The sequence below is a fragment of the Pygocentrus nattereri genome, chromosome 20 (assembly GCF_015220715.1).
Source record: "Pygocentrus nattereri isolate fPygNat1 chromosome 20, fPygNat1.pri, whole genome shotgun sequence".
In the NCBI taxonomy this organism is placed as follows: domain Eukaryota; kingdom Metazoa; phylum Chordata; class Actinopteri; order Characiformes; family Serrasalmidae; genus Pygocentrus; species Pygocentrus nattereri.
In genome coordinates this window covers 6,586,154-6,601,153 of record NC_051230.1, presented here as the reverse complement: position 1 = coordinate 6,601,153, position 15,000 = coordinate 6,586,154, and the positions used below count along the sequence as shown (strand labels likewise).

At 40.1% G+C, this 15,000-nt stretch overlaps 1 protein-coding gene across 3 annotated transcripts in view; it reads right to left on the bottom strand.

Annotated features, from left to right (window-relative positions):
• The window catches only part of LOC108435360 (coiled-coil domain-containing protein 60), a 59,406-nt gene that overhangs the window by 10,825 nt on the left and 33,581 nt on the right, over positions 1–15,000 (bottom strand). For all 3 annotated transcript variants that reach the window (XM_037531463.1, XM_037531465.1, XM_037531464.1), the window contains 3 exons: positions 13,880–14,105; positions 2,395–2,482; positions 262–339 (listed from right to left, as the gene is read on the bottom strand). In XM_037531463.1, the coding sequence (XP_037387360.1) occupies positions 262–339; positions 2,395–2,482; positions 13,880–14,105 (392 nt within the window). The remainder of the gene's footprint in view (positions 1–261; positions 340–2,394; positions 2,483–13,879; positions 14,106–15,000) is intronic.

Sequence of the window (15,000 nt, the reverse complement as noted above, 5' to 3'; positions counted from 1 at the left end):
GACCCTCACAGAGCAGGTACTGTTTGGGTGGTGGATCATTCTGAGCACTGCAGCAACACTGACGTGGTGGTGGTGTGTTAGTGTGTGTTGCGCTGGTACGAGTGGATTAGACACAGCAGTGCTGCTGGAGTTTTTCAACACCTCAGTGTTTTACACACAAAAACACACGTGTTGTCCAGAAAACACATTTTCTCATGCATCTTAAAACACAAACACCTTCAAAAATCTGACAATGTATGCGTATGAGAAAACCAGACCCACCTCTTTGGCCTTGGTGTGAGCACTTTCCCACTGACCACACTGTCCAGCCTTGAGGAGACACTTCTGAGAGCCTCACTCCTGGAGGAAAAACAAACACACAACCTACATTTATGGTATTTGGCAGACGCTCTTATCCGGAGCAACTTACAACTTGATTATTGTTATACAGGTAGGCGAAGGCGGTGTTAGGAGTCTTGCCCAAGGACTCTTATTGGTATAGTGTTGGGTGTTTGCCCAGGTGGGGATTGAACCCCAGTCTACAGCGTAAAAGGCAGAGGTGTTACCCACTACACTATCCAACCTACTGAGAGGGACACATCAGCTGCACTGTGGCCACTCACCATCATAATGAATTAATCTGAAGTAACTGGTCATTGAAAGAATTCATACAGTTGAGCCTTGCTCAGTTAATCAGCTCATATATTATACATAAAACAAACAAAGAAAGCAGTGATAGCAGAAGGAATGCGCCATCACAGCAAAACTGCACAGTTGTTGTACATTAAAGCCATACAAAGTATACAATGTGGCCATAAGTATGTGGACCATCACATGAATTATATTATATATCTTCTTTTGATCTTAATCTCTTATCAATAAACCTCAAGTTTTATTTTTATTGTTATTTTTATCTATTTTTATCTTTAAAATTTTCTTTTAATTTAAAATGATTAAATATTATTTTCCTTGTCATGTCAATCCGTTTTTGTAAATGCTCGGCTACATTGAAAATGAAGGTTGCCCTCAGTGTACTTCTGAGTCAAAATAAAGGTTGATTGATTGATTGATTCAGTCTAAGGAGCATTTGTGAGGTCAGGGAATGATGTTGGACGAAAGGGCCTGGCTCACAATCACAGTTCATCCCAAAGGTGTTCAGTGGGGTTGAGGTCACTGCTCTGTGCAGACCACTGGAGTTCCTCCATACCAAACTCATCAAACAGCAGCTTTATGTAACTTGTTTTGAGCTCAGGGGCTCAGTCACGTTGGAACGGAGAAGGGCCTTCCCCAAACTGTGGCCATAAATTTTGAAGGATATACTTGTTTAAAATGTCTTCATATGCTGTATAATTAACCCTGAAAACCCCAGCCCCAGCCCATTATCCCTCCTCCACCAAAGTTTACTGTTGGAGCTATACATTCCAGTAGATAGTGTTCTCCTGCCATCCACCAAACCCAAATTAATCCTTCAGATTGCCAGATAGTGAAGCATGATTCATCACTTTAGAGAAGATGTATCCACTGCTCCAGAGTGCAGTGATGGTGTGCTTTACAATTTTATGGCATTTGGCTGACACTCTTATCCAGAGCGACTTACAACTTGATAATTTTACACAGGTAGGTGAAGGTAGTGTTAGGAGTCTTGCCCAAGGACTCTTATTGGTATAGTATAGGGTGCTTTATATCACTCCAGCTGACACTTGGCATTGCGCATGGTGAAAAGCCCCTAGTACACAGTTCCTGTGCTGATGTTGCTTTTAGAGGCAGTTTGGATCTCTGTTATAAGAGAGGCAACAGAGGATAGGCGATTTTTACTTGTTATGCACTTCATCACACCACCTTACAAGTGTTTGATAGTGCCCACACAGCTTCTGTAATCTCCATGGAAAAGAACTGCCAGTTAAATGAGATGCTCTAGAGCAGCTGCGCATGACCCTAGGGTCACTATTCTCAATGCCAAAGATGGGCTGTGGGGGTATAAAGAGCCCATTGTAACTGCAGTCTCTGGAGTGATAGAGCTTCATCCAATACCTTTGGGATGAGTGATCCAGAACTGACCATCCAACATCAGTACCGGACCTCACTAATGCTCTTGTGGTTGAATGCAACTCACAACAATGTTTACACTTGATTTCAGAAGACGTGCTGGATGAGAAGGTGTCTAACTTTGGACATATAGTGTTCGGCCTCATTTGACCACAATGCTGACTGTCTTGTGTTGCATTATAACAAAAGCTAGTTGTGCAACATCAGTCTGCAGGCTATAACATTATACCCAACATGCAGCAGGATAATGGGAAACTAAAAGCTAGGACTTATTAGGTAGCACAACAGAAAGGTATTTGGACCTAGACCCAGTGGGACCCACTAGGAAGGGAATACATAGTTATGAAATTGTAGCCGATGGGAGTTTACCACTCAGTTTCAAAGCCGTGCTGCATCTCTGAGCCATGCAGTTCTTTAGCAACACTCTTGTGTACCTCCTCCAGAAGCTTCCGCAAGTCTGAAACACACACATTCGTGTAAATTCATGCAAAACCCTTTTGAATAAAAGAGTTTGATGAGGTAAGTAAAAAATGGCTAATATTTCAAAATGTACTGCTCAGTCTTTCACTCTTTAATGGAAACTAAGTTGCTGAACTAAGCAGCTTGTTTTGAAATCTGTCACACAAAAACAATATATTTATATCGCCGCTGTCAGAACAAAACCTTCCATCTCCAAAATAATAAATTAACAAGAAAACATACTTTACTTTAAATGTACGTCAATGGAACCAGACTTTTTGTCAATGTAATTGTGGAACTTTTGAAATTTACACACAATGTAAAGGGTAACAGGTGATTTCAAATTATATCAAAAACTGAAAAACAACAAAAATGGAAATACAAGGTTTTATGCCAACCAGCAACTATATATATATATACATATATATATATATATATATATATATATATATATATATATATATATATATATATATATATATATATATATACATACATACACACACACACACACACACACACACACACACACACAGACACACGTATGTATGTATGTATGTATGTTTGTATGATATAAATATTTCTGTTGCTGGAAGAACTTTACACAAGAAGGAAAAACATACTTTACTTTTAATGTAAGTCAATGGAACCAGATTTTTTCCAGGTCATATTTTGTGTCATTTGTTTTAGTCCATTCAACATGAAATTTACACACAATGTAAAAGGCAACAGGCATTTTCAAATCATGCCAAAAACACAAAAACGTCAACATATATATATATAACACACAACATATACATAATGTATATATACTATATACAGGGTGAGTAAAAAGTCACAGGACACCATTTTATTTCAGAAATCTAAGGGAAAATGACAAATTTGAAGACCCCAGCAAGCAATGGGTGGGGGGGCCTATCTTTTAGGCTATGTCTGGGACATGGTCGCCATCTTGAAAGACCACAATATTGGATCAAGGGCAAGTTTTCCAATGGGAAGGTGGTTGTTGCCTGTGATGCAACTATCTGACGAGTTCAGTGTGCCGTCCCTGGTGCTGAACACAGAGCTGAAGGCTCAGGATCCCATCGTTATGAACCCGCATGAGAATCTCTGGAGAGATGCTGTCACAAGCCTCCACAATGCGGTTTGTCACAGATTTTCTCAGCATATACATTTTGTTTGAGATGACCCCAGAGATAAAAGTCGATAATACAATAAAAAATAAAATAAAATAAAACGTATCCTGTGACTTTTGACTCACCCTGTATATATTGCTGCTGTCGGCACAAAACCTCATAGTATATATAACAGTAACAAAAGGGCCTCTTGGACTAAAAATGTTGTAGAGAAAAAAATGTAAAATGATTATGTAAATATGAACATCTAACCTCAGGTATGTAAATGCTTTTTTAATGAGGGACTTCCAAACCAAAATGGACAGTGATCTGATAAATTCCCTGCTGGACGCAATTAACTCCACACACTGGCCACAATCAGTCTATGTAAAGAGTTCTTTGGAACGAGATAGGTTAAGAGTGAAACAGTAAAGCAGATGAACGGCAGGTGTCAGCACATCACCTTTAGCGTTTAAGTCAAAACATAGTTTTTCCCAATGATTTATTATATCACACGTCAGACCAGCCTTATTTATTGGACTAAATGATTTGAATTCTTCAGTGGGATAATCAGCACTTCAGTTGTGGATGTTCACACACTGGCATGATTTTAAACACATTGAGAATGAAATGAAATCAAGTGCATAAAACGTGTATGAAATTTAGCTTTTTTAATTTAGTAATCAATAAAACATTAACAAACAAGTACAGACTATAGCAACATGCAACAGACGTTAATGCAGAGCAGTTTTTCCTTTTGATTTTTTACACAAGGCTGTGTCAGTGTTGTTCCACTCAGTTTAAACGGCCTCCCACAGCTGGTCAGCAGTGGAAACCTTTCATTGAGGAAATTTGTGGTTAATGTGAGACCAGGTGTTTTCAAAGGGGTTTCACCTGGACTTTGACCAGACCAATATGTCAGATTAATGGACCTTCTCTTCCGGCAATTCTTGTATTAAGTTGCTGGAGTTTTTAAACTCGTACACCATCCACAAATATCCAGCCAACAGCGTCCTGTGGGCGGCGTCCTGTGACCACTGATGAAGGACTAGAGGACGACCAACACAAACTGTGCAGCAGCAGATGAGCTTTAGAGTGGACAGTGAATAGACACAGTGTTTAAAAACTCCAGCAGCCCTGCTGTGTCTGATCCACTCATACCAGCGCAACACACAATAACACACCACCACCACGTCAGTTTTACAGCAGTGCTGAGAATGACCCACCCCCCAAATAGTACCTGCTCTGTGAGGGTCCATGGGGGTCCTGACCACTGAAGAACAGGGTAACAGAGTATCAGAGAAACAGATGGACTACAGTCTGTAACTGTAGAACTACAAAGACCAGCTATACAGTAAGTGGAAATCCATAGGATAGCTGTGTTTGGTAATTTCATGTAAATATTGAATTTTTAGGAGAACGGTAACAGTTCTGTAGCCAGAGGTTCATTTTGCTCTCAGTATGAGAAAATAAATTCTCAATGTGTGCTTGAGCATCTGAGAGCAGAGACACTTTACTCTCTAAAATAAAAAAGGCATGAAACTGTCTCAAAGGGTCAGTGCCCCTCTTGTCACTGGGGTCGGACCCTCAAGGGAACATCTTAGTACCTTTACTCAGGGAACATAACAGAACCGTAATCCACTGAAATTATATTTTCTAAGCTGCATTGGCTCCACTCACCCCGTCTCGCCTCCAGGCTTTTATTTCACAGTTCTGTTTTAAAACATTCGGTTATGAAAAGTTCCAAATATGAACTTTTCACCTGGAAAAACACTGATTAAGGTACATGATCTGACCTTAAAACCACTGTAGTACCTTCGAGAGAACATTTACATTTGGTGGTTGGTTAGTGTAGTGGTTAACACCTCTGCCTTCTATGCTGCAGACTGGGGTTCGATCCCTCAACAGGACACGCACCCTACGCTATACAAATAAGGGTCCTTGGGCAAGACTCCTAACACCACCTTGGCCTACCTGTGTAAAAAATGATCAAATTGAAAGTCGCTCTGGATAAGAGCCTCAGCAAAATGCCGTAAATGCAAATGTTTGTACCTTGGTTAACTGTAACTACAGAACACTTTTTGTTTAACAGTGTCCAGCTGAAAATTTGAGTCTGATTGGTCATCTTTTGGAAAGAAGTGATCAATATGAAGGAAGGCTCTCTGAAAAACATAGAACTCCGGCACGAAAGGATCCAAAAGGCCCAAAGCTGCCTCAGTTCAGACTGACTCAGTTCAAACAGCTGGAAGTCATAATTTTGAAAGACAGTCAGAAAAGTCTTTGAACTCTGGAAAAAGAATTCCTCACGACTGCATTCCTAGAAGAACGACTGCAACAACTCTGCTTGCTTCCCGTTATTGGTATATTATTCCCGGAAGACGAGGGATCAGAAGTAGAAAATTTGGCCTGGTCAGAGTCTACACACTTAAAATGGTTCTGCAAGGGTTCGCTAGTAAAGAAGAGGATTCTACGTAGAACCACGGACATTCAGAGAACCCTCTGCATGCTTAAATGGATCTTTGCAGGATGAAAAGGTTCTTCAGATTGATGGAGAGCGCATTGCATATGGTTCTATATAAAATCAGTTTGAAAAGGCTTCTGTGTAGAACAGAAAAGGGTTCTTCTATTGTTACATCGTGCTATATGTGGTGCTATATGAACAAATTCACCAGGCAAAGACACCTTTAATCATGCAAAGGGTTCTTTGAGCGTTCATGGTTCTGTATAGAACCATTTCCTTTATTAAAGACCCCTTGAAGCACCATCTTTGTTAAGAGTCTACAATGAACCACATCAAAGTACTCTGAATGGCTCTCTTTACATCTCAGGGAAAACTGAGTTAAAAAAGAAGAAAATCTTTCTTTAAACCCTTTAAAGAACATCTGGTCTGAGAACACCCACAAATTAACTGGACAAAGGTTTTCCACTGCTGACCAGCTGTGGGAGACCGTTAAACCTGAATAGGCATCGACACGCTCATGTGGTAAAGGCCGTCTGCAGGTTTATTCCTATTTGGAAAAATATGAAGGACAATCTTTGTCCCACATTATTGCGTCTCTAATAACAACATATGAACAACAATGTAATTACTAATGATTTAGTAACTTCTACAGAAGGCCTAGAGAAGAGCTCCTTATATAATTACATGTGTATAAACTTCTGTTTTCCTCGTAATTACACAAGAGCAGTGTGGACAGGAGCAAAGTAAATGTAATTAGTTTCTGTACTAATATCCGACTTTTTCCTCCTACATTTTGAGAAATCTGTCGTTCCTTTTGGTTTCTGTGTGTATAAAAACGTAACATGTCAAAACGAAAGAAGCACAAAGCCAGAGCACCAATCAGGGCCCAGCGGTCACTTTGTTTAGAGCTGGTTTTGACCCGTTGGTCATACCGACCCAGTGCAGCACGCGGTTCAACGTCAGCGCAGCAGCGTAAAACTTTGGGAGAGTCTGTTCAACATAAATGATGAACTAACCTAACTTTGTGTAAATAGAGCTCAATATAGAAATATGTCCACATATGCAGTCGAGACTGACGCGGCTTTTTTCTGAATTTCTACAAACATCATTTCATTTTATAGTAAATGAGTTTGGGCTGGTTTATGTTTATGAACAGACGCCTACAGATCAACATAGTAAAGGAGCTCATCTGTGATCCTGAGTTTAAAGCCAGTTTTTATTCAACTTAAACTTGGAACTAAGTTGTAAATAAATCTGAAACTGAAACTTTGCTTGTGTGTAAAAAGTGATTTCAGAGCCACTCGGTTCTCCCTGATGGAAACTGTTTACCTTCAGTGTTTTGTGCTTCTGATCATTTTAATAGACGTCAGCGTCACTAATTAATGACGTTCTATTAAAAGACTGGTTTACCAAGAGAGACGCTGGAGGACTTTCACCTGAAATGAGTTCATGAAGCCAGTCTGGTTATAAAAATGATAACAGGACATCAGAGCCAGAATTACTCTCTTAGTACTTTTACTTTATACTTAAGTACATTTGAAGGTAAATACTTTAGTACTTTTACTCAAGTTGAGGTCTAAAGGGAGGAACTTCTACTTTTACTGGAGGAATATTTTACTTTACGGTGTCTCTACTTTAAGTGAAGTACATGGTCTGTGTACTTTGTCCACCACTGCATAAGTGTAATAACATATATGTAAATACACTGTAATCAGACATTTTTCCAGCAGTAAAAGTACGTAATAACTTACATTAAGGTATTACTTACACTGTCTTTGCCAGCTTCTTAACATTTCGCCAGCATTTATGTTGCTCATGCTATGACATTGTAACCAGTTTCAGCTTTACACCATTCTGTAATGTGACAGTACGACATCTTCTTATCTTCTTATCTTAACGTGTGATTTTTATGACATTTTATGACATTAAATGTGTTGCATTTACTCTAATATTCCACAGTACTTACATACCAACTACACAGGAACTGTCCACGTATTTTAAAGTGTAACTTTAACACTGCACTACATGAAAGCTCCTGTGGAGTTATTGTATAGGTACAGTGTAATTTACAGAACAGTATTAATCGATATGATGTGAATAGGTCACCTTGTTTCAACAGTTATTCCACAATAATTATGTAATGCAAACCATACTTTCTTTAACAGCTGGAAAAGGCTTCCGATCTGCAGTGTATCAAAAAGATACCCTTGTGTAATTACATTAGAGAAAGTTGATACACATATATAATTACACAGGCTATATATATATGTATATATATACATTAGTAACACTGACTAAATCATCAATAGTTACAGTTTTACTGCACAGTTAGAGACACTTAATAAGTTAAGTGATACTTATTTTAATCCCACAAACGGGGAAATTCCACCTCTGCATTTAACCCATCCGTGAAGTGAAACACCACATACACACTAGTGAACACACACACCGGAGCGGTGGGCAGCCCTATCCACGGCGCCCGGGGAGCAGTTTGGGGGTTAGGTGTCTTGCTCAAGGACACCTCAGTCATGGACTGTCGGCACTGGGGATCGAACCGGCGACCTTCCGGTCACAGGGCCAGTTCCCTAACCTCCAGCCCACAACTGCCCCCAAATATAATATAAAGTGGGACCAAAATCTCTTCCACATTAACTTGTGTTGCTTCAGTCTTCGCTTGTCTGTGAACTTTGTATTGATTGCTGAATTAAATATGCCACATTTTTCCCCTCACTGAGGCCTATGCAGCACCAAATGAACTTATATTGCCCTCTGCTGGTCAAAACGTTTAACACAGCTTCACCAATGTTCTTTCATGACAGTAACAGAAGCAAAGCATTCAGAGCAAAAACATTCTGGGCACATTCAGATCAATCACCATCTCCCACATTCATAAGGAGGATTTTCCCCACCATAAAACTTAATTAACATGAAGAAAATTCATGAATCTTCGGGAAAAACAGGGGGCACTCATCAAATTAAAAAATGGGTTGATGTGGGGACACAAATTAAAAGCGCAATAGCGCAGAGATGAATTGGCTGGCATTAGGCTTCATAAAGCTCGCCCATGATCGCATTTTAAACGCTCTGGATTTAATATCTATTAAAAATGAGGACAATGTTTTTGGATTGGGGACTTAATCACTTTTAGATCGAGCTCTATGAAAAATAATGAATGCCTGTGGTGATTTCATTCTCATCACACATTTTTATATTTATTTATTTGTTTATTTATTTAGTTATTTTTTTACCTCCGGTTCCTTTTAATGGCCAAAAACAAAAGTTTTAGCCTCAACCTATTTAAGTGGCGACAATAAAAGTTAAATAGAGAGAGATATCTTTACAGGCCAGCTCTTGGATTTCACGCTTAAATCTAGAGGATTAGTAGCTTCCCCAATTAACTGGCTGAACTAAAAGAGGCTTTAATGGGTCTTTTGATTCCGGAGTGTCTTTCTTTGGGTATTAAACAACTGGCAATAATTGTGCAAAAAAATAAGAAGAGAGAAAAATACAAAGCCCGTCTCCCAGTGCAGGCAGCTTTGATCCAAGACCAGCACAATTTCCCACCCTGCTCTGTAGGGGGCGCTAAAGAGTGGTGTTGATTTTCTACAATTTTCCGCTGGATGCCTGTGTTGAACAGAGGAGTCAGACACCATGGCCCTCAGTTCCCTTTTAAGGATTAAAGGGGAATTCCACCCGTTTTACTAGATTTTGGTATAATTCCTTCCTTATGATGTAAACAGAGTCATTCAGAGTGGTGTGACATGAAGTCGTCCATTGAAGAGAAATGTACTGATTCAGTTTTCTTACAGTGGTGGCGATAGGAACCAGGGGTTGCCATGACTACAAGACAAATATAGCCATTTTATTTACTATTCAATACCACTTGTGAACCTGCACGAGCCTTCTGAGTTTTATCTGTGATGTGGATGATGGTAAAATAGCGACAGATCTGAAAAACTAAGCTTTCTTTGGGGATTATTTTGCCTTACAATGCATTACACGCACCCCCTGCTTACCAGGAATCGCCTGAAATAAAGGGATTAATAGTGGAATAAATGGATTAATGTTGTAGGCCACAAAACTATCATCAAACAATGTGTCCTCAATCAGACAACGTTTTCATAATCACTTTATACGTTATCGTTCTGTGAGGGAGCTTTTAGAGGCATTAAGCTCTTCAGACACTGGGTTCCTACTATCACCACTGTGAACAGCTCTACGTTCTCTAGAATGGAGCCTTTTACACGAAACCACTCTGACTGACTTTGTTTACATCTCAAACATTTAATTATGTGGAACTTTTGGAGTTCCCCTTCTAAAACAAAAACATGGTTTCTATCACTTTAATGAATGTGGTCACCACCCCTAGTTCCAACTGCAATCTGCCCCACCTGCTCCAGCTAATTAACTTCTTCAGAAGTCCTTGATTGGCTGGATCAGATCCATTAGTGTTGCCAGTTTTTTAGATGCAGGCTGGATATAAACTCTGCTTGAAAATAGATCTCCAAGAGGAGGGTTCCCAGATAGTACATTTGATATGCCCCAAACCTGGGCCACATCCAGCATTCAGATGTGGCCTACATACCACGTGGAATGATGGCACAGAAGGGGGCTAGATGCGGTTGCCAGAGCCCAGCCTGTTTACTGCCATTACAGGGCCAAATCTCAGCCAAATTTAAACCACCAGTGCCAGAACTGACCCACAACTCAAAAAACATTAGTACAAAAAAGTCATTACAAAAACTGCCCAATCGGGTGGGAATGCTGCACAGTGCCATGAGGCTCAGGGAGAGCTGGTGTTCAACACTCTTGGCCTACCAGCTGCAAATGGCTTTGGCATTGATGGGATTTGAACTCAGGATTTCCTGCTAAATGAGCAAACGTTTAGCCCCATTGCACTACTCAGGTTTACAAGCCTACATGTCTAAAATGTGAACTACACCAAGAAAAAGGCTTGTTTGATTTAAAATAAGTGATGTGCCTGACAGAAAAGGTTTAAATCCAGTGAGCCTCAGATCAGCTTTTTTTGTTTAATGAACACAAAATTTTCAGCAGCCACAGATCACTGTAAACTAAATTTGTCTAAAGATATCACTGCTGTCAGAAGAAAACCTTGTATCTCCAAAGGTGCAACTTTACAGGAGAAGGAAAAAACATACTTCACTTTCAACGTAAGTCAATGGAACCAGAACTATTCCCATGTCATTTTGGGTAATTTCTTTCAGGCCGTTCATCAGAACATTTACAAACAATGTAAAGAGTAACAGATACTTTCAAATTATGTCACAAACTGAAAAATGGCAAAAATGGAGATACAAGGTTTTCTTCCGACAGCAAAGATATTTTGTCGTATTCCTTGTACTGAGGCAGATGTGCTGAATTAAGTAAAATGAGCATTTTAACCTGGCATTTCTCTCTGTTGAAATAACAAATGAAATGTCACAAATTGCCCATTTATGGCAAAGATCTGAATGTAAGCTATGGTTAGCAGTGCCATATCTCTGCTGAAAGTGGCCCATATCCGCATACTATCTGGGTTGGTGACCACTATAGTAAAAAAAAAGTCCTAGATGGATATTCTACTACCATGACAGCAGGAGGAACTGACCAAAGGTCATGATGAGTAAAAATTAATGATAGGACTAATATAGAAAAACTGAATTTTCCCCACATTTTTTCACACAATAAACAAATTAGACAACTTTACAACTTTTACATACATCAGCCCACGGCAGTTTAGCTCAGGGCAGCCAATCAAAGCAGAGGCTATTCATATATATTAGCACCATAAGAAAAACAGCCTGTTTAATTCTTTCCTGGAGGCCCACTGCCCTGCACATTTTAATGTCTTCCCTGCTCCCAATACATCTAAACCAGCTTATCAGCTCCTTACCTACCCTTGACTGAGGTAAACTGGGACTTAATACAATACTAGCAGGTTATGGGACTGTAAAGAACGAATAAAATGACATTTAGATTGCCCCGGGGCAAAATAAGAGAAGGATGTGTATATATAAAACTGCACTGATTCCTACATGGCCTGCCAAATATAGATGTATATTCTGTCAAATGAACCTCTTAGGTATTGATTCACTGTAAATCCAACATACTAGAGCTCAGAGCCTACAAAATAACAGAAACGAGTCACTTAAGCAATAAAACAGGAGTGGAAATGTGGACTGCTGCAAAAAAAAACGTTAAGAAAAGTCATGAAAATTGGATCAAACTTGCTTTAATATTGGCACATCATTCCACCAAACAAGTACTATCCTTTTGCATTACAGACAGAGCTATAATATTGTTACAGAATCAGCTCATCTTATTTGCTGAATTGGATTTTGTTCTTTTCTGGCTAATTCCAGTTTCTGATGTCACAGCTGCCAAATTAAGGGTAGTTGCTTAGAGTAGTATTAAGGTAGTGATGTATTTAATGTAGTATAATCACGTGTATGATGTAGTAAGAGACAGATGTGGTGTAAAGTGAGTCAAAACTTGGATAAAGTGCAATTAATTACTCTGTAAAAAGTTGTTCGCATACAAAAGTGTAAGATCTGTGCAGATTTCCTCAGAAAGTGAAAAGAGCACCACCAGAGGTTTGGCGGATGCTAGACAGCATGCCTGAGCAGGTCTAGGCCACCCCACCAGCACTCAGTAGAGGTAATGCCAACCAATCAGCGCTCAGTAGCAGTAAAGCTAACTAAATAGCAATCAGTAGCTGTAATGCCAACCAGTCACCACTCAGTAGCAGTAATGCAAACCAATCAGCAGTCAGTAACAGTAATACCAGCAAATCAGCAATCAGTAGCTGTAATGCCAACCAGTCAGTGCTCAGTAGCGGTAAAGCTAACTAAACAGCAATCAGTAGCTGTAATGCCAACGCCAATGCCAATGCAAACCAATCAGCAGTCAGTAACAGTAATACCAGCAAATCAGCAATCAGTAGCTGTAATGCCAACCAGTCAGCGCTCAGTAGCGGTAAAGCTAACTAAACAGCAATCAGTAGCTGTAATGCCAACCAGTCAGCAATCAGTACCTGTAATGCCAACCAGTCAGCAATCAGTACCTGTAATGCCAGCCAGTCACCACTCAGTAGCTGTAATGCCAGCCAGTCACCACTCAGTAGCAGTAATGCAAACCAATCAGCAGTCAGTAACAGTAATACCAGCAAATCAGCAATCAGTAGCTGTAATGCCAACCAGTCAGCAATCAGTAGCTGTAATGCCAACGCCAATGCCAATGCAAACCAATCAGCAGTCAGTAACAGTAATACCAGCAAATCAGCAATCAGTAGCTGTAATGCCAACCAGTCAGCAATCAGTACCTGTAATGCCAACCAGTCAGCAATCAGTACCTGTAATGCCAGCCAGTCACCACTCAGTAGCTGTAATGCAAACCAATCAGCAGTCAGTAACAGTAATACCAGCAAATCAGCAATCAGTAGCTGTAATGCCAACCAGTCAGCAATCAGTAGCTGTAATGCCAACGCCAATGCCAATGCAAACCAATCAGCAGTCAGTAACAGTAATACTAGCAAATCAGCACTCAACAGAAAAACATATGGACACTGGTAAGTTTTCTTTAAGCTTTACCGGAATACTTCCTTCTACTTTCCAAACCAAAAGGAATCCCATCACAAATGGCTAGAAACTTTTGTCATTTTTAGCTGTTTAGCTCTATTCACCCCAATCATTGCGGTCTCGTGAATGAGCGCCCTCTTGTGTTTTGAAGAAATGGGTATTAGCTAGCCTCCCTTTAAACTGGCTGTGATGCCACTATTCCCATGGATCCAAAGATGTGACCTCTGACTTGCATAACCTACATTCAGAAACAGGTGGATCCGCCTCGGACACCTCTGCGCTTTGACACTCGCCATCAGTTGACACAATGACATCACTGGGGTCTTTGGCATCCAGCGCTAAGGACGACAGGCTGCTGCCCAACGATGAGGTCATTGTCACAGACAATGGCACGCTGAGGGAGGAGGACTTCTGGGTCAAAGATCTTGCAGAGCACACACGGGACACTTTGAGCACAGGACGCAGAGACTGAGAGAGAGAGAGAGAGAGATTCAGATTTTTTTTGCTTTTATATATAACAGTATATCATATAGCAGAGGTTCTCAATCATGTTGCTAGAGACTTGTACTGGGCTGTGGATCATTTGATTCTGGGCTGCAACAATGCAGCAGTAAGGAAGGTGAGTTAATAATAAGTTGAACTTATAAAGCGCCTTTACACAAAACCCAAGGTCGCTTTACAAATACATATCACATTACACAAGGCCCGAGGAAGATGCAGGAGAAAAATGAAGGAGAAAAAGATGAGATTTCAATAAAGATTTGAAGTGAGAACGAGAAGAGGTAGAGCGAAGAGAGAGAGGCAGAACTGCTAAAATCCATTATTTTCTTACAACTTCATTTCCAAAAAAGTTGGGACACTGTACAAATAAAAATAGAATGCAATGGTGTGCAAATCATTTAAACCCCGTACTTAATTGGAAATAGTACAAAGATAACATATCAAAGACTTCTTTCGGCTGCTCCCTTTAGGGGTCGCCACAGCGGATCATCTGCCTCCATCTTGCCCTATCCACTGCCTCCTCTACTTTCACACCAACCATCTCCATGTCCACCTTCACTACATCCATAAACCTTCTCTGAGGTCTACCTCTTCTCCTTCTACCCGGCAGCTCCATCTCCAACATTCTTTGACCAATATATCCACTATTCCTCCTCAACACATGTCCAAACCATCTCAACCTGGCCTCTCTGGCTTTATCTCCAAACTGCTCCACCTTCACCGTCCCTCTGATCTGCTCATTTCTAATCTTATAACATATCAAAGACACAGTTTATTTTATTATTATTATTTTTTAATATATGACTGTTTTGAATCTGATGTCAGCAACACATTTCACAAAAGTTAGGACAGGGATAACAAC